The following is a 24,336-nucleotide window of genomic DNA, read 5'->3' as shown; positions in this document are numbered from 1 at the left end:
ACTCCAGAAAGATGCATTCCTGAAGGGTAAATGGAGGCCGGAATGCTGGTCTTCTGAGTCCCCATTCCTTAGCAGCTGTTTATGGTCTCCAAGCCCTGGGGAGGAGCCCTGTATAATCTCCTCTCTTCAAGAGGTTTGTTTCCTCTCTGGGTCCCTTTCCCCCTTTCCTCAAGGAATGTCCAGTTCAGAGGAAATGGCTGCAGACTTGTCTCATATTGGAAACAGCATTTGTAGGCTGGTAAGGTGGTTCCGCCAGCAAAGGAATTTCTTCGGTTCTGTCCCCAGGCCAGCGGTGGCGGAAGCAGAGAATGACTCCTACAGTTGTCCTCTGGCACCCCACGTGGCAACATGACACATTCTGCACCATCATTGTTCTACCTGCTTCTTAATGCTGGGGTTTATTTGACTTCTGCATTCTGATCACTGTCCATCGAGAAGGGAAGTCAAGGAAGGAACTAAAGACAGGAACCTAGAGGCAGGATCTGAGGCAGTGGGCTGGACTCTCCCACAACAATTCTTTTTTATTTGTTTTTTGTTTGTTTGTTTTGTTTTGGGGTTTTTGTTGTTTGGGTTTTTTATTTTGTTTTGTTTTGGGGGGCTTGCTGTTGTTTTGAGTTTTTTTTAAATTTTGTTTTTGTTTTGTAGGGGGGTTGGTTCTTTATGACAGGTTTCTCTGTGTAGCCCTGGCTGTCCCAAAACTCCCTCTGTAGACCAGGCCGGCCTCAAACTTGGAGATCTACTTGCCTCTGTCTCCTGAGGCTAGATCTAGGTTACCCCCAAATTCTATATTGCAGCGCAGAAGTAGCATCATGAGATTTTTACAGCTTTACAGACCAGAGAAAGGTCACAAATAAAGGCAAGTTTAAAACACATTCATTGAGAGGTACATCAGAGAGGCGGGCACAATGAGATTGGGGAAGCTTTGCTATAGACTCAAGATGCTATCTGATGACATTCTTGGCGCTTGGATTGGTGGAAACTGGTAGCCTGTTAAGTTACTAGATCCCCAAAGGTTTTCATTTATCGGTCACAGGATGTTCATGGGATGGGGGTGGGCATATGAAATGGCTGTTCCTGAGGGCTAGAACTAGCCGGAGGTAAAGTAACTAGTTTTTGGAACTGCAGCATTCCAATCTCGCCACAGAATTGCAATACCAATCAAGCAATCAGACATAGCTTCTTTCCAGGAGTTTGGCTCACAGAGACATTCCCCAGCTGAGGTTTCTTCCTTTTTTTTCCCAGATACTTTTATGTCAAGTTGACAAAAATCCCACCTGGCACAACCACCAACGCACTACATACAAACATATCACACATATACATACATGCACGCACATGCACACATATATATGTAATTAAAAACAACTACAACCCATTTGCACCTATGCAACTAAATCTTAGAATTTTGAAGATCAAACACAGGGTCCCATGAATGCTCAGCAAGCATTCTACCGCTAAGCCACACCCCTAGCCCATATGCAAATCATATGAAATGCTACCTAGGATCCAGGATAACTCCAAAAGAGAGCCCTGTGCATGAGTTGGCTTGCAAACCTTTGCAAATGCTCCCTTTCCTCCTGCTCCAGGGAGCGAGGCCTTGGAGTTCCTAGCTGACACCAGCTACAATCTTCAACTGCACCCACTGAATGGCCTCCAGATGCTGTAAGATATTGAAGAGAGAGATTATGGCCTCTTGCCGTCAGCCCATTGCTTCAAGTGTTTATGGTATCCCTGGCCCTTGATGTCTAAGCATCTTCCTAGGTTTACCTGGGGCTTCCTGATGACTGGATCTTTACGATGAGTAATCACTATCCTGGCATTCCTAAGTGCTGGCCTGCATGCTCTGACCCGGGGTTATCTCTGAAGGCCTCACTAATCCCTTTCTTGATCCCCCAGAATCTCTGGGCCTGAAGAGACCACCCAGTTCTGTCAGACTCTGGAATGTGCCCCCAGTGGTCAGGCCCTGTCCGGTCCACCCAAAGCTCTTCCCAACTCTTCCTTGTTTCTTCTGTCTTTTCCCTGTACACAGGCACAAGCATGCATGTGTGTAAGGGGTGCACCCATGCACTCACATGCTGTCAAAGTCCTATTTCCTTGAGAAACAGTCTCTCACTGATCTTTTGATCTAGGCTGGAAGCAAACCCCAGTAATTCTCCTGCCTCCACAGTGCTAGGACTACAGACTGTTTTCCAGACAGGGCTGTCGTGGAAGTCACTCTGTAGACCAGGCTGGCCTTGAACTCAGAGGTCCGCCTACCGCTGCCTCTCAAGTGCTGAGATTAAAGGCATGTGCCACCACACCTTGCTAGATTTTTTTTTTTTTTTTTTTTAGTGTGGATGCTTGGGATTCGAACTTGGGTCCTCGCGCTTGCATAGCAACTGCTCTCACCCACTGAGCCATCTCCCAGCCTATCACTTCTCTTTTCCAAACTGCTGTTGTTTTCTTAATAAGACTTCACCCCTCCCTGGAAGACAGTTATACAAGTAAACGTGGGAGGCAGGGAAAGAGGCACTGTCAACGGTGACTAAGTCAGCTGAGCTCTCCCTCGCCACTTGCAAGAGCCTCAGAGTTGGCTCTCACTCGCCTCAGCCTCCGTAGAAATCCTTTGCTGAGGGGGCGCTTTTTTCCTGAAGATCATCCTTTCTTCATGACCAAATGCTAGAATGTACCACCAGAATAGATCTTCCCTGCTGCCAGAAGCTGTGCTCACCCCACAGAACTCATGGTCGCTATGAAGTGACTCTCCTAATAAACAGCCAACTGGGGTTTCCTGGAAGCTCTGTCTCCAGTCAGAGCCCGCCCATCGCCTCTGCTTTCCGTACCCTCGCCATTGCTTTAGTGTCTAAAAGAAAAACAAGGATTCCATGAAATCCAATGACGCGTCCCCCTCCCCCTGAGAAGGAAGGGAAAAAAATCGGACAAAATACAGCCTTCAACTTGCATCTCTGGTTCTGGTTTTAGCAACCAGCCCTCTGGGCAGGGCCACAGCCCCAGTACCTCTGAGAAAGGCAGGGCAGTGAGCACCTGCCTCTCATGTCACAGAGCCTTAGAAATATGAGGAAGTTCACCTCGGGCTGGGGGATAGGCCAGTCGGTAATGAGTTTGCTATGCAAGTGTGAGGACCTGAGTTCAGCCTCATCACATTTGTAAAGAGTCTACCTCACAACTTCCAGGCTAGTGGGAAACCCTATCTAAAAACACAAGGTGGACAGTGCCTGAGAAATGACAGCCAAAACGACCTCTGGCCTTCATAAATATGTGCACACACACACACACACACACACACACACACATCCTTCAAAGAGTTCAAACTCGAACTCCAGATTCATCTCATATAATTTACTTCTCACGACAGCAGACCCATCAGACATTCTCATCACGGGGAAGTTGAGTAGATGCAAAACTGCCCGTAATTAAGACACTTCTGAGTCCTGCAGAACTAGTAGATGGTCATCAATTCACCCAGGGTGCACCAGATCCGTGTGATCACAGCACCGGAGAAGCGGAGGCAGGAGGATCTCCAGTTTGAGGTCTGCCTAGGCACATGGCAAGTTCAAGTCCTTGGACTGGAAAAGGAGACTGACTCACCAACAAAACAAGAAATTGGACTGGGGATGTGGACCAGACGGTAAAGCACTGGGCTAGCCTGCTCAAAGCCCTGAGTTCAGTCTCTAGCAGCGTATAAACAGCATCTAAGGGTGTAGACCTTGTTCTCCCAGCACTTAGAAAGCTGAAATACCAGAAACGCATCATCCTCAGCTACACAGGGAGGATGAGGCTAGCCTGGGCTACCGACATCTATCTAAAATAAAGCCATACGTTTGGGTAAACCAAGGCTCACTAGAGTTTTGAAAGTAGCCTATACACTTTACCCGGACAGTCTACACAAACCTAGACATGTGCAGATGTAATTTAAATGTTTGAATCTTTGTGTGCCCTGCCTCCCATTTTTGCTCCCTATTAAATAAGTAAACCGTGTTCCTTTTATAAGCAGCTGGACTAAACTACCCAACACTAAGGACTTGTAGCTCCCTTGGTCTTTGGGAAATCAAAGTCTCTAAGCTTAAATAGCATCTTTATCAGACTTAGCAACCTTACAAACAGGGGATCAAAATGTTGCACTTTCTAAACTACTGATTTCCTCTGTATCCAGTTTACTCTTTCAAATCCCTTTTCCTTCAACAATGTTTCTGAACAAACACTGATGTGATGTCTTCTTCTGAGAGTCATCCTGTGGCGGCCAGCAACTTCTCTGGTACCCTCTGTTTACGTCACCTTTTGGCCAGCCCTCTCCTGTCTTCTCTGCACCCTGCCTCTGGGAGTGGGCAGTATCTGGGCCCCCAGCATTGTCCTAACATCTTAGGGAAGGCACAACCCATCTGTACCAGAGACTCTTGACTTCAAAGACTAAGTTTTCCCCAGGTGCTTGTAAAATGCAGCTTTTTGGACCCCAGTGACAAAGGACAGGTCTAGGAGGGGCCTGGGAATCAGCATTAAGGTTAGTGTCCCTGCAGTTGATGCCAGAGCACCCCAGTTTTGTAATTTGAAAAGTTTGTTATCGCTGGAGAGATGACTCAGCGGTTAAGAAGCACTGACTGCTCTTCCAGAGGTCCTGAGTTCAATTCTCAGCAACCACATGGTGGCTCACAGCCATCTGTAATGGGATCTGATGTCCTCTTCTGGTGTGTCTGAAGACAGCAACAGTGTACTTATATATAATATAATAAGTCTTAAAAAGCATCTATCTATCTCTCGAGAAGGGGGTGTCACTGTGCAGCCCTAGCTAGCCTGTAACTCCTGATGTAGACCAGGCTGACTAAATTCATGGAGACTGACCAGCTTCTGCCTCGTGAGTTTTAGGACTAAAGACTACATACACCACCATACCCTGCTCAAAGATTTACTTTACGTTTAATTATGTGCGTGTGGAGGGGAGGGGGGATATAGGCTCATGAGTGCGGGTACAGAAGCAGCCAGAAGAGGGTCTTGGATCCCTGATGCTGGACTTACAGACCTTTTGTGATTTGCCCTCCGTACCCCACCCTACATGGATGCTAAGATGTCAGTCCTCCGCAAGAGCAATAGCCACTAGTAACCGAGCCTTCTCTTCAGCCCAGCTTTGCTGTTTTTGAAGTGACAGTCTAGATGACAGAGACAAATTCTCTTTCCAGTCCCCATTCTTGAGCCTTTGGGGGGGGGTCACCCCTCTGGGATCCCTATCAAAGAGGCAATAGAGAGATCTCTCCGAAATCCCTCCGAGGTGGAGTCTCGGGCTCAGCCGGATCAAGCAGCTATTGTGCTGAATCATCGTGTAAAAGGACGAGCCCCTTCCCCTTTCCCAGTTCTTTGGGGGACCTTTGAGGACTGGTAGGGTTCGTCTCCCTCAGTCGTGAATGATGCCAACCACTATGGCCCTGGAGACAGTCTCTATCAGACTCTAGAGCTAGGGTCCACCTTCTTCAGACTCCCGCAATCTTATCAAGAACGCCCAGCGGCTCACAACCAGTGGTCTCCATGGCAACCGACAGGGTATCAGAGACACAAACCCCTTTCAGAGAAGGGGTTGGGAGCCGCGCCCCTCTCCAGTCCCTGAACACAGTCACCTCATGCGAGCGGACCCTCTTTCCTCCCGCAGGGACACCGTTGGGACACCCCCTCCCCAGGTTCCTTCCAGAGGGCTCCCGGGACTCAGCGATTCCCCCAGAGGTCGTCAGAGAGACATTGATGGTTTTTTTTTTTTTTTTTTCACTAGGGAGAGGGAGGGAGGGGGAAGATGATAGAGATCTGGGAAGCAGAATGCACTTGACCACCCTCCCCTCCCGCCCCCCTCCCAGGGGATTGAGAGGGACGGGGCACGCGGCACAGGCGGCGGGATCCAGCCCGGGGGCGGGCGGTCCCCTAAGTCCCACCTTCAGGGCGGCGCCTGGCGGCGGGGAGTGTCAGGAAGAGGAAGAGCGCGGCCGGGTGCGCGGCACGGAGCAGGGGCCCGGCGGAGGCAACGGTGCGCGGGCCACCATGGCCACGGACGAGCTGGCCAGCAAACTGAGCCGGAGGCTGCAGATGGAAGGCGAAGGCGGCGAGGCGACGGAGCAGCCGGGGCTCAACGGGGCGGCGGCGGCGGCGGCCGAGGCTCCCGATGAGACTGCCCAGGCGTTGGGCAGCGCGGACGACGAGCTGAGCGCCAAGCTGCTGCGGCGCGCGGACCTCAACCAGGGCATCGGCGAGCCGCAGTCGCCCAGCCGCCGCGTCTTCAACCCTTACACCGAGTTCAAGGAGTTCTCCAGGAAGCAGATCAAAGACATGGAGAAGATGTTCAAGCAGTGAGTACCCTCGCGCCCGGTTCCCCACCACCCTAAACCCGGCCTCGGCCTGAACCTCCAGTATTCCCATCTAAGGTCCCCCAGGACCCGGACTCACCAGGGCGGGGAACTCTGCGGTCCCTTCCAGAGGGCCATGAGGCTTCCACACCCACCACCCCAGCACGCAAGTGGATCTGGGGAACTCCCTTTCCTGGTCCTGGCATGTGACCCCCTCCTCCTGGTGATCCTGCCCTCGGGATACCCCACACGGGTTGGGAGCACCTCGAGGTTTCCTTCCAGATAATCACAGGTCCCCAGCGATTTTCGACCACCACCACACAGGGTACCGATCCCCTTCCCACTATTAATGTTACTGCACTTACTACCCTACACCCACACACACCGAGAAAGGGCCAGTGACTTCCCTTCCTCTCCCGTCCCAACTACTGGACACCCTACCCCCACCGCATTAAGGCACCCCTATCGCCTTAAGGGGACATCCTCGGCACCCCATGCCAGACATACGCCTTTTACTGGGGTCCTTTAATTTCTTCTGCTTAGCTCTGGTCTCTCTAGCTCTAGGTTGGGACGACACCCCCCCCACACACACACACACCCCTCAGTCATTCTATGTTTACTTACTGTGGGTGAAAACTCTTCAGTCCTTCCATCCCCGCCCACCCTGTTGGTCTGGTCCCATTTCCTTAACACTGTGTGGTCTTGCTAGGAAAGGGCTTCTCTGTCCCCGTCTCCCAGGCTACAAACATGTATTTCCCCGTCATCAGGACAGCGTCCCCAGGGGCTTAGTCCCTCTCCATACACTGTGAGTCCACCTCCCTGCCCCCCACCCCACCCTGAACCCCTCCACTCAGCGTCTGTGCAGTGGTGGCACATGCCCTGCCTAGGGTCTCCAACCGCTACCCTCTCGTTCCCCGTGATTCCAAGCACCCTTACCACATCAGGATGTCCCCTAGACCTGTGGGCTCAGCCACTCCACACCCCGCAAAAATCAAGCAACATGGAGGGCGGTAAAGAGTACCCATGGGGGTAGAAAAGGTGCGAACGCCCTTCCCTAGGACTGTCGTTCCTACTTCCTATCCAGACACCTATGGTTCCTGGAAAGGAAATGGTCCTCCAGGTACCAGGCCGGAGTGGATCCCAGAGGGGACCAAACCACTGAAGCTGAGTTTTGGGTGGGGTACGCAGGGAGCCCCAAAGCAGAGAACAGCAGGCAGGTGAAGGATTGAGAGCCGGGACCACACCTAGCTGACGATACCCAGACACCAATCAGGAAGCCCGGGAAGGGGGCGTTTCCTCCATCCAGGGTCCAGAGAGGGTTTACCCACGTCCCACTTCCTTTCACACCCACAGCCAGTCCCCAGCCGTGGGTGCCTAGAAGCTCCCTGGTGCTGCTATAATGCACCCCCAAACTTCTACATGGAGGTTCCAGGGCCAGAGGACTGGCTTCAGTCTGCACTGACTGACCGGGCCCGAAGAGCAGGAATCCATATTCCTTGCTTTTTGAACCTTAGGGCAACTGTGACTTCCAGGTAGAGCCGCCCTGTGGCATGGTCCCAGAGGACCATGTGTCATAGATCTCTGCCGAGATAGGGCTGATGTAATGAAGCCCATACACGCCTCCCAGCAGCCCCGTGACCCAGGACTTTACAGCTACATAAAGATAGGATCACGATTCGAACTCAGACCGGCAGATTTAAAAGCAGTGGCCTTCCCTTCTGAACTGTCTCTCACAGATGCCTGCGGCAATGTCTCGAAATATGTCCTGACACCCCCCGCACCCCGTGTGTGTGTCCCCTTCTCCCCTGCAGCCACCACCAGCCCATTTTACACTTCTTCCTTACGCTTTGGCAATATTCTTATCCCCCAAACCACAGAGTTGTTTTAGGGAGCCCGGATACCCCCAGAGAGCAAGCTTGGGAGAGACCACTTTGATTTGTGGAGAACCCGTGGGGAAAATGGTCTGGAGGCTTGTACCCTGTTACACGGGCTGTTTGGGTGGGAAGCGGTTTAGCTGAGAGGTGCTTTTGTAGAGATGAGAAAGTGCTGGCCTCCTCTTCAGTACCAACTCTTGGCAATAGTGCTGCTTACTGGGATGTTGGGAGGGGTGACGGGGCAGGAAGGGGCCACAAAGCTGGACCTCGAGAGAAGGAAGTGCCACTCGCCAGGGTCCCTTGGCTGGGGCACAAAGCTGCTGATGTTGTATTCAGGGAAACAAGGCCTCACTGTGCCCGATCAGCCCAGCCCAGCAGAGTCCCGGCTGGGAACAGCCACGGCCGGCCTCTCAGAACACAAAATACATGATCTGCTTCCACTGTGCAAGTGGCTGCTGCCTCCTGGGGCCCAGCAGGTCCCAGGATCTCAGCCAGGGCTCTGTGGAGAGCAGAGGGCAGGGAGGAGGGGAACTGATGCCCCTGGAAGGTGGAGCTGGCTTTTTCTTGGCAGCCACAGCTAGGAGGCCAGGCTTCCTGCCTCGTCCGTGCATCGTCCCTGGACCTCAGTCTACCCTTGTGCAAGAGGAACAGGCTGCGTGTGATGATTCTCGAAGACACTTGCTTTCTAGCCTTATTTCTAAGGGGTCTTTAGCACTGATGTTCTTCAGAATCACTGCCCAGTCTTCTGGTCTATCCATTTAGTGTAGAGGAGCAGATACCATCCGAGGACAGTGATCGAGGGAGAACAGAAGGAAACAGCAGGCTCTGCCATCTACCGCTGTGACTCCAGCCCCTCTTCCCATTTTACAGACCGGAAAACTGAGACCCAGAAGGGAGAAGTGCCACGCTCAGGATCTTGGGTTTTTCTCGAGGTGGGGTCTAGAGATGTCATGTACTGAGTCCCACTTTCTGTCAGGAATAGGGGCCCTGCATCTTAGAGCCTGTACCCCACCCTCTCCCTCCACCCCCGCAGCCTCAGACTATATCCCTCCTCTCGCACACACACCCAGCCTCCTCCCCTCTCTCTGCCCACTCATCCAGAGTTGTTTCCAAAAGTTTCCAAGGCACACATACAAAGAAGCATGGGACAGACCCACCAAATCTCAGGGATGTCTACCCTCTGAGCTGGTGAGAGCCCAGGGAGAACTCTGGAAGGTTCTGTAAGCTGACACCTGCCCAAGCTGTGGAATCTGAGGAAGGTGCCCTAGTTCCTTGTCCTGTCTGGCCCGGCACTGACCCTATCCCTACCTCCTGCCCAGCTTCTTCCCTGCCTGCTTTATCTCATGACCCCTTGCATCAGGCAGGTCAGGTTCCCTTTCCTTCTGGCTTTTCATCACAAGCTCCTGGGCCCACCGGGCCTCCTCTCTCTTCCCTTTCTGGTTGACAGACCGCAGCCAGTCTAGCCACACATGGGCCTAAAGCAGACGCCTTAACCCTTTCTGGGTCTCTTTCCTCCCTGGATGGTGCTGTCAACTTCGTGACCTAGTACTTGGCACAGAATCAGTACTTACTAAGTTACTGTCACCACTGTCCCAAGTTCAGCATATGCCCGGGCCTTGGTGGCAGCCGTCACCGCTGATCCCGAGGTAGATCAGAATGAGTCTCTGGCTGCCTCTACTTCCCCCCAGCAGAGCTGCCAGGCTGTTAGGCTGGTAACAGCCTTTGCTTCAGGCCAGAATGGAAGGGATTCGACCCGTTGCTGCCTTCCTCTTGCCCAACAGACACTCTGATTGACAGCTACCTATTGCTTTGATAAATAACAGAAATGGAGAGATGAATTCATTATCACTTAATTACGTGGCAGACAGGTGGTAGAAGAAAAGGGAAAGAGCTCACATGACAGCCCTTGGAGCGACACAAAACTGGGACACAGGCCCTTGCCACCCAGCTGGGTCTCTCTGAGCAGGGATACTGGGCTTCTGAGCCCAGGCATCTCCTGGGGCCATCGGACCCACCTGACAGTTGTTGTGATGGTCTTAGAAGACAAGGATGCCACCCAAGAGCTATCTTTCTAAAGGTGTGGGTATGCAAATCCAGCTGAAGGCCTGGTAGAACCCCACAGTCTTTGGGAGGTCTTTGGTGCATCCACGGGTTCTGTATCTCTACAAGACTGTAGCCATTCATTCCCACAGCAGCCTGTGGTGGTGCCCCCGCCTTGTCCTTACTAGAGAGTCCCAGGGGAAATCACCTCAGTTATTTAGAGGTGAAGTCTAGTCCTTAAGGCTCAAAGAGGTGAGTCACTTGGGCTATCAGAGTGGAGGTGGAGGTATGGTCCTTGTTTGTAGAAGCCAGAGCTTTATTTGGTGAGGGTTGGGGTGCCTCACACCCCAGGGAGGAAGGATTCCTAACAATGGACCTCTTCTCTTTTCCACCCACTTCCCCTCTGCTTCTGAGTCACCTCCCCTCCCTCCATTGGTTCTGTGTGTGGAGGAGGGGCATAGTTACGCCTCCCACTGCCTTTCCCTCTTCTCTCCTTCCCTAAGGTTCAGGCCTGGCTTCGGCCAGGAAGAGCCCTGGCCCAAGCAAGGGTCATCAGGACTTCTAGAGGCAGGTTGGGGACCTCTTCTGCAAGGACATTTCTGCTGAGGAGTCAGTCACTTTGCAGCCTCTTGCAAGGACATCCCTACACCCTGCAGTTCCTGATTTTTTTTTTTTTTTTTTCCTGGCTGCCCAGCAATCTTCTTGCAAAGCAGGACTTCCTCATTGCAAGAAAAGAGGAGGCCACAGGGCCAGGCATGTGTGACTAGCTGGGACCAGCCTGGTTGTGCTGAGTGGGAAGTTCTTGAATGAATGGGGCTACTGTTGACCCACTGGGTACCAGCACCCTGGCTCTCTTCTTCTTAGGAAGCTACTGTTGTTGTTGTTGTTGTTGTATGGGTGTTTTGCCTGCAAAGGTTTGTGCCTTTGGAGGTGTTGGATCCCCCAAACTGGGGTTATAAATAATGTAAGCTTCTATATGAGTGCTGGGAATTGAACCCAGGTCCTCTGCAAGAACAGCAAGTGCTCTTAACCACTAAGCCATCGCTCTAGTCCTTCTGGACTCCCTTTAAACATCCTGCTAGATTCCCACCGGCCACTTCACAGGTAGGGAGACTGAGTCTCAGCAGGTTAAGGTCCAGAGCTAGTAAGATGCAGAGGCAATCACTTCATGGGGGTGTGGGGGTCTGTTTCCCTATCCTGACTCCTCCCTATTGTGGTCTTCCTGTCACTTGTAACCTGGACCCGTCAGAAAAAAAGTCTCTGCAAATGCTTCCCAACCCTGGTGGCTCTGGCCTGTCATCTCAGCTGCTCAGGTGGCCGAGGCAGGAGGATAGAAAACTCAAGGCCAGCCCCGTGCTGCAAAGTGGGTTTGAGACCAGCCTGGGCAAACTCCGTGAGACCTCAGCATGTGTGAGGCCCTGGGGGGTTAATCCCCAGTATCACTGACAGAGACCAAGAAAGAGAAGGTACAAGGCCAGTCTGTCTGCCTCCATTTCCCTTCCTGGTGACAGTAGGCAGGCGACTGTGCGAGCTCTCCAGGAGTACTCTGAATGGAGTCAGGAGTGGGTGACAACGCTGGGTTATATCCATAGCCAGTATCATAAGTGATTATTAATAAGGGTGGGCAGGAAATAGATCGACAGCAAGACGCTCCCACATTTGCTCCCACATCGCCACCTTGGCTCAGCCCGTGGGTGGTGTCAAACTTGAGGTTAAGACAACCCTGAGTCTTGGCAGCCCTCTAACAAGTAGCTCTCAGCTTGGGGGTCCTCATTGGACCCTCTGGAAAACTAGGGAGGGGGCCTTCAAGCATTGTACAGTGCTCCGTCCCTAACCCCCTGACTTAGGGCAAGTGATCAAGGTCAGATTCTGCCCAGAAGAAGAAGTGGTGAGTAGAGCCTGGGTTTTCCCCTGAGTCAGACAGTGGGGGTGGGGACATGCCAAGCTGGCCCTGCTGAGCAGTCACTTCTGGGACCCACCTGGCCTTCCCATGGAGACCTGCAAGCAGGCCTAGGCTGGCCAGAACAGTAGCAGAGATGGGACCCTCCGGAAGTTACCTACCCTCAAAAATGCCCTCCCATTTCTTAGGGTATAGAGGCTCAGACTCAGGAGGCCACTGAGACCCCAAAATACAGCTGCTCAATAATTATATTAGAATAAGTTGGAAGCACCGACTGTGTGGTGACCATTTTCTATTCATGATGACATTTTCCTCCTTAATAATCCTGGAAGTCGATGTTCGTGGTAATGAGGGAGCACACAGACCGGGGGGCCTCTGAGCCCAGCACCCCTTCTGCAGTCTTTCCTCCTGTGGACATTTGGAACCAGCAGCACAGGCCTGGGCTGGGTGCCAGAAGGGACCGAATGGAGTTCGTTCCCTGTACCCCTTCCCTTTGCTGAGGTGACAGCCAGCACAGCAGGGATGGGGCTGGGGGACCAGCGATCGCTGCCTACCTTAGAGAGCAGTGAGCCCTCTGTCCTCAGAGGTATTCAAGACACCAAGCAGGGAAAACCACATTGGGAGTTTGACCCTTCCGGAGGGCTGGCCGATGTGACCCCCACTGCACCATCCTTTTCCAGCCCTGGGCTCTCCAACCCAGCATCTGCAGGCAGCAGGAGATAGTGCGGTTTTTTGGACCCCAACTGCACCCAGGTTGACCTTGGCCAAAGGCACTTTCTGTCTCTGGCTCCTTGTCTGTTGAAAGAGGATGTCTGGACAGAGATTGCCACCCTTGTGACTCAGGGTTATCAGACGAGGGAGAGGACAGGCAGAGATGGGGAGGAACAGCTTTATAAGATCACATTCAGACCTAAAGACGGGTCGGCCTGGGCGGCAGCTGTAGGGAGGAGGGTTGATGAGATTTTTGTCACATTCAGGGTAGCAGCTGCTGAGCCCTCCCCTGGTGTGAACTATGGCACGGGGAGGGAGGCTGGAATGTGGGCTGGGTGCCAGGCCCGAAGCCGCCTCCCCTCCAGTGCTGGGGAAAGGTGCTGAGCTGAAGCCTGGGAGTTTTGTTGACAGAGCTCGGTGACATTGACTTTACTGAACCAGGCCTCAGAGCCCCGAGCGGAGCATCAGGCCCAGCCCCAGTGTCCCATGAGCAAGAAGGAGCCAGAGAGAAGAAGAGTCCAGCTGGTAGAATCCCACCTGCTGTGTGACCCTGGCTTTATCATTCTCCACTCTGGGCCCCAATCTTCCTTCATAAGCTGATGGGCCGGGCTAGGTGATGAACCCCAAGAGCTAGCCTTTTGTTCCCGACCTCCTCTGAGCTTCCTGGAACCTCAATTCCTACTCAGAAAGAAAGACAGCAGGGTAAGAGGGCCTCCCCAGCCTCGCCTCCCTTGTGAGAACACCATCTTCTCCACAGCTGTTCACCTACTTGGAGGTGTGGGGACAGTCCCCACGGTTACCTCCTTACAGGGAGGTACGCAGGAACTATACAGCTTAAGGCTCCAAAGTCTCCTTCAGCTTAGCCAGACCCCTAAGGCGCTGGCTCTTTAAGTCAGACCTAGAAGGGGATAAGCAAGTTTTGGAGGAAGGGAATGCCGGGTAGCCCCTTGGTCATCTATCCAGACTCACACCCCACCCCTTAGGTCACGCCACCATAAGCCCTCATCCCAGTTTTGTACTATCGGGCCTAGAACCCTTGGAGAAGCCAGAATGCGTTGGTTTGTTTGTAAGAGTCTTAGGTGGACTTGAAGTCTCTTAGGTAATCCTAGCTGACCTCAAACTCACTGCAATCCTTCTGCCTCCGTCTTCCAAGTGCTGAGATTATTGACAAGTGTCATCACACCTAGTGGGGATTCTTTGTTTTGCTCTCTCTCTCTCTCTCTCTCTCTCTCTCTCTCTCTCTCTCTCTCTCTCTCTCTCTCTCTCTGTGTGTGTGTGTGTGTGTGTGTGTGTGTGTGTCTATTATGTGATGCAGTACCCAGAAAGGCCAGAAGAGGGCGACAGACCTTGTGGCGCTGGAGTTACAGGTGCTTGTGAACTGGCTCGAGGACCAAACCTGGTCCTCGTGGTTGAGCTTTGGGACTCCAGGGTGGCTTTTATTAACCCAATATTACTGCCATTTTCATAGTAAAGACGTGAAATGCTCAGTGTAGCATATGGTGCATGATCTTAATGACAGTGGCCGGTTTTAAGGTATTAAGCACCTACTGTGTGTCTGCCTCTGTGCTGAGAGTCAACTTGAATCATCTCCAAATCCTTGCCTCACTTTCTGAGTGGGTACTTTGATCCGCATGTTAGAGATGGTGAAAGTGGGGTTCATGGGGTCAGGTGACCAGCAGGGCCACCCAACCAACTGAGGCAGTATTGGAGTTTGAATACAAGGTGAGCATGTAGACCAGGAATTTTATCAGGTTAACCCTGTGACCTAGTCACCGATGTACATCTTTAGGGAATAGTCACCTCCCCCAGGGCCACCTCCCACCCTGCACTAGGCTTCTCTTGGCTCTGTGTCACCTAGCTCAGTGATTGATACTTTTTGGAACTGTAGCCAGCCCTGAATCTTCCCCTGGGGTCAGGAGTGAGCCTGGGTTGGAGCCCAGCCCCGGTAATTGATTGAACTTTGATTGATAAAGGCTGCGGTTTGAGGCGTGGCCTGGCCCAGCCTGAAGCTGCCAGAAACCAGGGAATCCACAGCCCAGTGTGACATTCAAGTTTGAGCACGGTGCCTGCTTTCACTTAGTCTGAGATAGTTGTTCTGCATAGACCCAGCTGGGGACACAGAAATACAAGGGACATGTGGCTCCCAAGCTGGGGTCCCAGGCTAGTACCATTTTCAGTGGTCCTCCCCCACCCTGACCCGCTGTGATTGCTGGGCCCATAAAGTACCGGCACGCAGTGGTTACTTGGCTAGATAACTGAATCCCACTAGAGAGGTGGTAACTGACAGGCAGAGCTAGCTACTTAATGTGTGGGCGCTGCCCTGGGCTTAGCATCTATGAACCTGAGCAGGTCTCCCGATAACCAAGAGGCACCGTGACATCTGCGTTTCTCAACCGCGCTCCCGTGACGTTTAGAACCTGTGATGGTCAGTTGCATTGTCCACCTTGACACAACTGAGAATCACTGGAAATGGAATCTGCGTGAGGGGTTGTCTGGATCAGGTTGGCTGGTGGGCGTGTCTGTAGGGGGCTGAATTATGCTAATTGATGTGAGAAGGCCCGGCCTAAAAATGGACAGTATCATGTTCTGGGGCCCTGGGGTTTGGGTTTTTAATTATTGTAAGAGTATTATTCTGGTTTTCTTCCTGTACCCTGATAAAGTTCTTGAACCAAAAGCAGTCCGGGTAGAAAGGGAGTTATCTGGCTTAGCCTTTGCTGTCATAGAATGAGACAGGAACTCATAGGAACTTGAAGCAGAAACCATGGCGGGCTCCTGCTTGCTGTTTCTGGCTCACACTCAGCTAACTTCCTTATACAGCCCAGGGAATGGTGCCACCCACAGTGGGCTGGGCCCTCCTGCATCAGTTAACCATCAAGGTAATCTCCCACAGGTAGAGCTGCAGGCCAGTCTGATCTAGACAAACCCTCAGTTGCGATTCCCTTCTCAGATGACTCTAGACTGTATCAGGTTGACAATTAGAGCTAATTAGGACAGAGTCGAGAAAGTCGAGCTGGGTTAAAAGCAAGCACAGCAAGGATGCTTTCCGTTCGTTCGCTCTGCAGTTGGCGGCTATGATGTGACCAGTTACTTCAAGCTCCTGCCTGAACTTCCCCAGCCGGCCATGGCTGTAACCTAGAATTGGGAGCTAAAACACCCCTTCCTCTCCAACCTGCTTTTTGTCAGGATATTTTAGCACAACCTCAAAAGAGACTAAGACCAGACCTTATAGGGGAGCCGTACTGGATGCTGTAGGCAGCTTCTTTGATGTCTGTTCAGTTGCACCCACGACTCCCACTTAAGCCAAGCAAAACATGTGTCGTGATGTTACCAGATACCCCTTAAAGGTCGCGCATTCTGCGATGCGCTGAGGGGGAGCCCAGGCGGTGCGACATGAGAACAGTGAGGTGCCATCTCTGAACTTCACTGAGGTCCCAGTTCAGAATGTAAGGGACTTTGTGGTCCCAGATGGTGGCTGGGCCTGCCTGCGCTTGCGATCACCACATCCTCTCATACGTGCCTCGACCCCAGCAGTCCCTCTGTAGGGAACACATGGTCCCAAGTCCCATCTTGAGTGCTTCGCTGCTTCCAAGGCCTGATTCGCTCATGTATCAGCTATTTATATCCCTCACACAAATGCTCACTTTGGCGCTGATGGCAGACACCGATCTGCAGGTGGCCACGGGACATGGAAGGAGGTGGGGCACAGATGCATAGATTTCTAAGTTCATCAGCCTGACAGAACTGGGATGGTAGCCCAGCTCTTTCCTTGCTGCTGTGTGACCTTGGGGAGGTCAATTAGCCTCTCTGAGCCTCTGGTTATTAAGAGTGTTAGAGGGTAATAAAGCTGCCGTCCAAAGACCGTTTTTCAATGTTGGGAACTGTTTAGATGTTTAAAGTCAGGTGTGGCTGTGTGTAACTAGAGAGGGCAAAGGGGACACTAAAGAGAAACAGGAAGGGCACCCGGTATTTGTAACTGAGCCCTTTTGTGTCCTGCATGTCACCCTGAGGACACTTTCCCCAGGATTATGTTCCAAGAGACAACCAAAGCAGGTGTGTGTCACCCTGACAAGAAGACTTGGGGGTGCAGACAGCACCCTATCAGCTAGAAAATGGTTGGAAGCCACCTCTGGCCACTCACAACACAAGGAGTGTAGTGACATAGACAAGGGGCACTTGGACCCTGTTCTCACCCATCCCTGACCCTGCCAGGCTGTTGGTGACAGAGGAAGGAAGGGATAGGCTGAAACAGAGGCATAGTTGTCAACTTCTGTGCCAGGCTGCCCAGCATCTCCCCTCCCTGCAGGATCCCAGAACAACCTGTTCCCTGAACGTACCCAGGTCCACCGCTGTGGCCACGGCCCTGATGTGACCATGGCCCTCCCCCTGTCTCCCTCCCGGGCACAGTGCCACAAAGAGGCTGCTGAGACCCTTGGCTCAGAATTCATTCCCAAGTCACTCACGCAACAGTCTGAGCACCTAGTAGGTGTTTTTAACTCTGTCTCCTGGAACCTTGGCATAAGCTGGAGCAGGAAGCAAGAGTTCCGAGTTGGGGGTGTGGGGGGAGAGTGAGTTGGGGGTGGGGGGGGGAGTGAGTTGGGGGTGTGGGGGAGTGAGTTGGGGGTGTGGGGGGAGTGAGTTGGGGTGTGGGGGAGTGAGTTGGGGGTGTGGGGGGGAAGTGAGTTGAGGGTGTGGGGGGGAGTGAGTTGGGGGTGTGTGTGGGGGGTGAGTTGGGGGTGTGGGGGGTGCTGGCTCCCTCCTGTGAAGGGGTTGTGACTCTGTTAGAATGGAACGTGCACCACAAAAATATATAGTAGAGCGTAATGATCCTCACCGACCATCCCAACACGTGGAGACAGGAAGGAGGATAACCTGGGCTACATAGTGACTTGTAGGACAGCTGGGGCTGCTAAGTGAGGCTATCTATTAAAAAAAATTAAATTAAATATCTTCCACATTTATGCTATCCTCTGGCCACTGGGAATGATTTTTGTGCTTGTGTACACACTCGTCCACACATACACATTCACACACAGACACACACAGACACACACACACACACACACACACACACACACACACACCAGTTAGCAGTGTTTGGCAGACATTTGGCTCTCACAGCCCAGGGGAGCTACTTTTGTGAACATCCCACAGTCCATGAGCAGCCCCCATGGGAAAGAGTGTCTCAACCCCAGCCCACAAACCCCTCTACGACCTAACTGAAGCCACAGACCAAGCTAGGGTAAGACTGAGACACCTTCCCTCTCAGTGCCCATAGAGGTGCCTGGCCCAGAGAGAGCAGGACCCACGGGCACATTGTGAGAACATCTGCTTGTTCATACACACTCATACACACTCAGTATGGGAGGCTGTGGTTTCCTCCTCCATGCCTTGCGTTTATGTGAGAATTAGCATTGTTGAAAATACAGGATGCTGCCAGACCACGTGCTAAGGTCCCTTCCAGCCCTGGTGGGAAGACACTGGCCACTTCCGGTCCCCCAGGCTTTTGGCCTCTCTGCGTCGTCAGACACAAGGTACACCAAGACGGACTTAAGCGGCTCTCTGCATCCACAGGTATGATGCCGGCAGGGACGGCTTTATCGACCTGATGGAGCTGAAACTCATGATGGAGAAACTGGGGGCCCCCCAGACGCACCTGGGTCTGAAGAGTATGATCCAGGAGGTGGATGAGGATTTTGACTCCAAACTCAGCTTCCGGGAGGTGAGTCCATCCCCAGATTACTCCCAGCCAGCCACACCCGAGCCAGCTGTGAGTAACTCTGAGGCTTGCAAGGTATTCTTGGCAGGTATCCTCAGTGTCAGCCATCACAATCAGCTATCTTAAAGGATTCCTTTGTACTCAACTGAGTTGTGGGAAGGACTGTGCTCTGAGGGTCTGGCGATTGGAAGGGAAGTCCCTGAAACACAGTGCTTGGCTCAGAGGAAAGGAAGGTAAAGGTTCTGCTGAGGGGACCAGGCATGGCGCTAGGTAGCTTCCATTCTCCAAGGCAGAAGCTGTGGATCAGCCTGTTTGGGGAATTGCCTCAAAGCAAACTAGCCATGGTTTGGGCTGGAGAGATGGCTCAGCGGTTAAGAGCACTGGCTTTAACTGGCTCTTTAAGAGGCTAGACCAAGAAGATAGGGTCTTCCAGAGGTCCTGAGTTCAAATCCCAGCAACCACATGGTGGCTTCGAAACCATCTGTAATGGGATCTGATGCCCTCTTCTGGTGTGTCTGAAGACAGCTACAGTGTGCTCACATACATAAAATAAATAAATAAATATTAAAAAAAAATTTAGCCATGGTTCTAGACCCCAAACAGAATGGAGATGGATACAGCTGTAGGAAGGTAGGTGCTCCAGACAGTTCTCACCCTTAGAGATCTGGCATGAGTCAGAGACAGTAGGGAAGAGAGGTGGTGTCAAGGGTTGTGTGTTTGGAGGTAAGAAGAGGCCAGGGAAAAGGTCAAAGTGGTCCCTGAACGCGGCTTGGGGTCAGCGAGCGTCCATCCGAATCCTTCTAGCGCTGAAGCCGTTTGCCGTCTCTGAACCTTCCACCCTGCGGAATGGGAGCGTGGTCCCTCTGGGGATTTGTGAATGCAGCACAGTGCAGATTTGCCTTGAGGAACAGTGGGTGGCAAGTAGAGGCAGTGTGAAGCCATGAGTGGAACTCTTTAACCCAGGGTCCCAGCAAGACAGACCAGGAAGGTAGGGGCCAGAGCCCAGCCTATCGACTTCCGGTCCTGCAGGTGTGCGCACAGCTTTTCTGCAGAGGGATCTGAGCTGAGGCTTGGGTGTGGCCCGGACTTTGTCCCTTGCTGACCCCGGTGCCCTCCCTCCGCAGTTCCTTCTGATCTTCCGCAAGGCAGCAGCAGGGGAGTTGCAGGAAGACAGTGGCTTGCACGTCCTGGCCCGCCTCTCCGAGATCGACGTCTCCACCGAGGGCGTTAAAGGCGCCAAGAACTTCTTTGAGGCCAAGGTGAGGAGGACTACGTGGTCCCCACTGTGAGATGGCACAGCTAAGACAGAGGACTGGCGCAGTCCCTTCCTGTCCCTTTTGAGGCTGCAGAGGAGAGCTGGAGCTGCCATTTCGTGAGGTGTGCCGGGCCACGAGGCTCCCTGGAAGCCCTACCCTTGCCAGCCCTGGGCTGCACCGTCTGTGTGTACAGCCTCTTCCCTCCGGCACATGTATAGATGCAGGGAAGGGGATGGGACATTTGGTCCAGGGGCTCCTGAGTCTTGCCCATCCAGGACCTCACCTTCCCTCGTTTCTCGTTTCCACATGAAGCTGAGACCTTTGCTTACCAAGGGCGCTTCCAACCTTTGATAGAGATATCAGGGTTCATCCGTGGACCAGTGTGTCTGACCTAGGACAGGTCTGTCTCTCCTGACCTCCCTCTCTGTCTCCCTCTCTCCTTTGTGATGCATGTGTGTGTGTGTGTGTGTGTGTGTGTCTGTCTGTCTGTCTGTCTGTCTGTCTGTGTTACTCTCTCAGAGAGAAATGGTCTCATATAACCCAGGCTGGCCTTGAACTCTCGATCGTTCCGCTTCTATCTCCCAAGAGCTAAGATCACAAGAGTATAAGTGCACCATACCCGGTTTTCTGAAGTACAGCTCAAACCCAGGACGTCGCGCATGCTAGGCGAGCACTTTACCTCTATCTCCCCCCGCACCTCCCCCCAAGAGAGCCCTGAGGTCAGTTTCAGCATGCCAGGTTCTATATGGAGAAACTGAGGCAGAGAGGTGACTGTGGCTCTCAGGGGCCCGGGGCCGGAGAGGATCCCTGGGAAAGCAGCTCCCCGGGGCTGATGTGGAGAGCTCACCCCTGACCTGTCGCCCTCACCCTCAGGTACAGGCCATCAACGTATCCAGCCGCTTCGAGGAAGAGATCAAAGCTGAGCAGGAAGAAAGGAAGAAGCAGGCTGAGGAGGTGAAGCAGCGGAAAGCGGCCTTCAAGGAGCTGCAGTCCACGTTCAAGTAGCCAGAGCCAAGGCCAAGACCTGGCCCTGGCCTGTGTGCGGTCTGGGGGCACGGGTGGGTACAGGGGACCTGTGGGAGACTAGCTCCCAGGTCCTGGTGTCTGTGCCCAGACCACTACTAAAACGCAAACTGTGTGACCGGATCTCATTCAGGAGTGTCCTCAGTGGTCAGTCCAGACCCTGTGACCCCACCACCAGCATCCTCCTCGGCCACCCCTACGGCTCCTGTTCTCTGGCCACTCTGCTGCCTGCTCTAACCCAACTCCAACCCGTTCACACCCCTGCCTTCAGTACCAGCTACTCCCTCCCGCCACCTACCCTTAACTACAGGCCGCCCTGCCATGGTCCAGCCAAGAGTGAGACCCTCCCCAAGACTCTTCCTTTCAGATCAGGCCCCATCTCTGCTGGAAGTGGAGGGACTCCTATGTTAGTGAGGAGATCCAAGGACTCCTATGTTAGTGAGGAGATCCAGGCCCTAGCACTCTAAGCTGATATAAATGGGGCCCAGCCAGGCAGGGTGAAGGCCACTGTGCGAATCTACCTCACAGGCTGCACTCTGCCAGGCATGCCATGGGGGACATGAGTGATAGGGTTCCGTGGGGGAAGGGCTAAGATGTCATTCTCTGACACCCTACCCACAGCAAGCTGAGGGTCCCACAGGGCTGTGGAGAGAGGGGTGTCCTTTTCAGGGCAGACCTCAGCACTCTGCCCTGACCCGCAGGGAGTGCCTGATGTGTTTGTGTGCACTGGCAATAGGAAATGAGGCCGGCACCCCTTCCACGCTATCCTTCCTTGGGTTTGTCACCAGTGATGGCACCAGCCTGTCGTGCCCACCCGTAGATCGCATGGGGACTCGCCACGCCCATCACCAGACAGGCCACAGTGAAACCCGTGCCGTTCCTCACACCATAGCTCCATGTGCTTGCTTACGTGTGTATGTGCGTGTCCGTGCGTGTCCGTTGCTGTGTCGTGAAACTGTGACGTCACCCAGTCAAAGTGAACGGCCACCGGGGCCACCGTTATGCAATGTTCAGCGTGTCACTGCTTGTGAAACTCGATAACTCTTTATTTTACTACAATGCCTCAAGAGTCCCCAGGACCCCTGTGGGGCTTCCAAAGGTTTTATTTTTTCGGTCTTAGAATCCTGTGAGAATTGGAGGGACCGAGCCCAGCTCAGCCCGGCAGCCGTGGCCCCGGCTTGCATTTGCCTTAGAGGATATGTTTATACAGATGAATATAAATTCCCTTTACTTTTTGGCTGTTTGCATTTTATTTTTGGCCCCACCCCTCAGCACCTCTCCCCCACACCCCTCTCCCCCCCCCCCAAAAAAAGAAGAAAGCTACTTCTTCATTCGGTGGTACGATTTTTTTTTTTTTAACTAAAATGAGATAAAATTCTATATTCTTATGTGTGCGTGGTTTTTGATGACTAAAGGCGGACAGGGTAAGGATACAGTCTCTGGATGTGGGCAGTCACATCGGAAGCCTGGGGAGGAGGGCACTCCTGCTGGAGAGGTCTGTCCCTTAGCATCTGTAAAACACTACTGATCTAGGCACTACTTACACATTAAGCTCATCTCATCCTTGAAGGAGCCTGAAGGTCTGCGGGCACACAGGCCGATTAAAGCAGCAGAATCCTGCCCATGGTGGCTAACCCAGTTGGCCTGGGCTATGCTGTAAGACCCTGCCTGTCTAAGGAAACTGTGAAACGATTGGTGTTACAGATATACCCATCACCCCCAATGCCCCTGGAGGGCTGGGGCGGCTGCAATGGTGAGATCAGCAACCGCTTGTGTAGGGCCGGTGGAATCCAAGTCTTCATCTGCTGGACTGAACTGGGATCTCCCAAGTCTTTCCAAACTTAGGTTACAGCCTAAGCCAAGCTGGGGAAGTTTCTGATTTGTCTGGTTGCTGCTGCTGCCCCCGTGTGGCCGTGAGTGGAACTGCAGTATCAGATGGCCCTTAGCACCTTGGGCTTTGTGAAGCTCGCAGTCCTCCTGCCTGGGAAGTGGGGGGCTACATCCTGGGGTACAGCACTCCTCGCCTGCTATCCACCCCACTAACGTTTTAAGCCAGGCATCTCCTTTCAGCTACAAGCAGCGGCATAGCCAGCAGGCGAGCGAGGTGAGGTTAGGAATGAAACTCGGGTCAGCACGACTTAGCCAGTTCTGGGCCAAGACCTCTGGAGTCTGATGCCGAGGGATTTGTTTTTGTTTTTGCATATTTTTAACACACTAAAACGTGGAAGAAAATAAGGTGTTTCCTATTGGCAACTGCCACGGCAAAGCTTTGGCTACATCAAAACGCCTTTGCTAAGAGGGACTGTACCCCGTGACTAATTCTCCCACTCTATGAATCCTAATGTAAGTAATCTGCTATGTGGGATATTCAGCCCCTGTAGAAGGGTCGTTTGACCCCCATGGAAGGTCCCTGAGAGCCACCGTGGTAGTCAGGCAGACTCGGGAAGGGGAAGGAAACTGAAAGGAACCGGCGGCCATCCAAGCTGCAGCTGGTCTGGCGGATGTGCGGATGTGCGTGGGCTGAGAGCCCTCAGAATCCAAGAGCAGCAGGCTGACTCGGGTGCCAGAGCCTCGGCTACCGGGGACCTCAGTCTTAGCCTGCCAAGACCCCAACCTCTCAGAACCCTGCAGAGAAAGCCAGCGGAGAAATGAGGTAGCTTCAAGTGACCCAGTTCCCAAGAGAAACTGCTCCAGAAACCATCCCCGGAGCATGGTCTGGGGACACGTGTCCGTAAGGCTGACACCACGGAGTCAGATGGGAAGCTCAGTGGATGTGAGACCACCAACTGGGCTCATGGACCGACCCATGATGGAAGAAAACCAACTCCACCAAACCGTCCTCTGTCGTCCACATGTGCACCATGAAACACGCATGTGTAGCACACACAAACATACACACACGTAAATAACTACGTGAAATTTTAAAGGTTTTTTTTTAAACCCAAACAAAACTCCCCTGAACCCCATCTTCTCATTAATCCTCTTTACCAAAAAAAAAAAAAAAAAAAAAAAAAAAAAAAAGGACCAAGGGTCTTACCATGTAGCCCAGGTTGGCCTGGAAATCTCTGTATCTCTGTATAGACCAGGATAACCTCGAATTCTGCCTCCACCACCATAGTCAACTCCCTCCCCCGTTGAACCAACCGCTCTACCTCACTGACCAGGGGCTCTTCAGTGAACCCCCCAAACTCCGAGGCCACAGTTCTTTCCTGTGGTATTTGAGGTAAAACCTCACAGGCTCTTCAGCCTCCCGCTTCAGCGAGCCTCCTTCCAGAGGGAATGGTTGCCACCTTATCTTGTCAAAGCAGCCAGAAGCCAGTCTCCTGTCGCTAACACCTGTTCCTTTCTCGGGCTCTTGCTCCGCCTCCTCCCCCAAAACCTTAGCGTTGCTTCTCCATGCGGTGTCATCTGGTCACATCCCACCATCCACACACATCTGTTTTGGGGTTACTTTTCCATCACAGCTGCTGGCCCTGAACCCTGAGATGCTGAGAGTCAC

General features: G+C 52.9%; 1 protein-coding gene across 1 annotated transcript; it reads left to right on the top strand.

The window, feature by feature from the left end:
• Nucleotides 1-5,980: 5,980 nt before the first annotated feature.
• On the top strand, nucleotides 5,981-22,225 carry EFHD2 (EF-hand domain family member D2). Its single transcript, XM_080921011.1, has 4 exons — nucleotides 5,981-6,320; nucleotides 18,414-18,561; nucleotides 19,683-19,817; nucleotides 20,688-22,225. The coding sequence occupies exons 1-4, from the start codon at nucleotides 6,016-6,018 to the stop codon at nucleotides 20,817-20,819; spliced, it is 720 nt and encodes a 239-aa protein (XP_080777137.1). The 5' UTR covers nucleotides 5,981-6,015; the 3' UTR covers nucleotides 20,820-22,225.
• Nucleotides 22,226-24,336: the final 2,111 nt, after the last annotated feature.

Source organism: Micromys minutus (assembly GCF_963924665.1).
Source record: "Micromys minutus genome assembly, chromosome: 9".
NCBI classification, from domain to species: domain Eukaryota; kingdom Metazoa; phylum Chordata; class Mammalia; order Rodentia; family Muridae; genus Micromys; species Micromys minutus.
The sequence above is the reverse complement of the archived record's forward strand: the minus strand, read 5'-3'. Positions and strand labels throughout refer to the sequence as shown.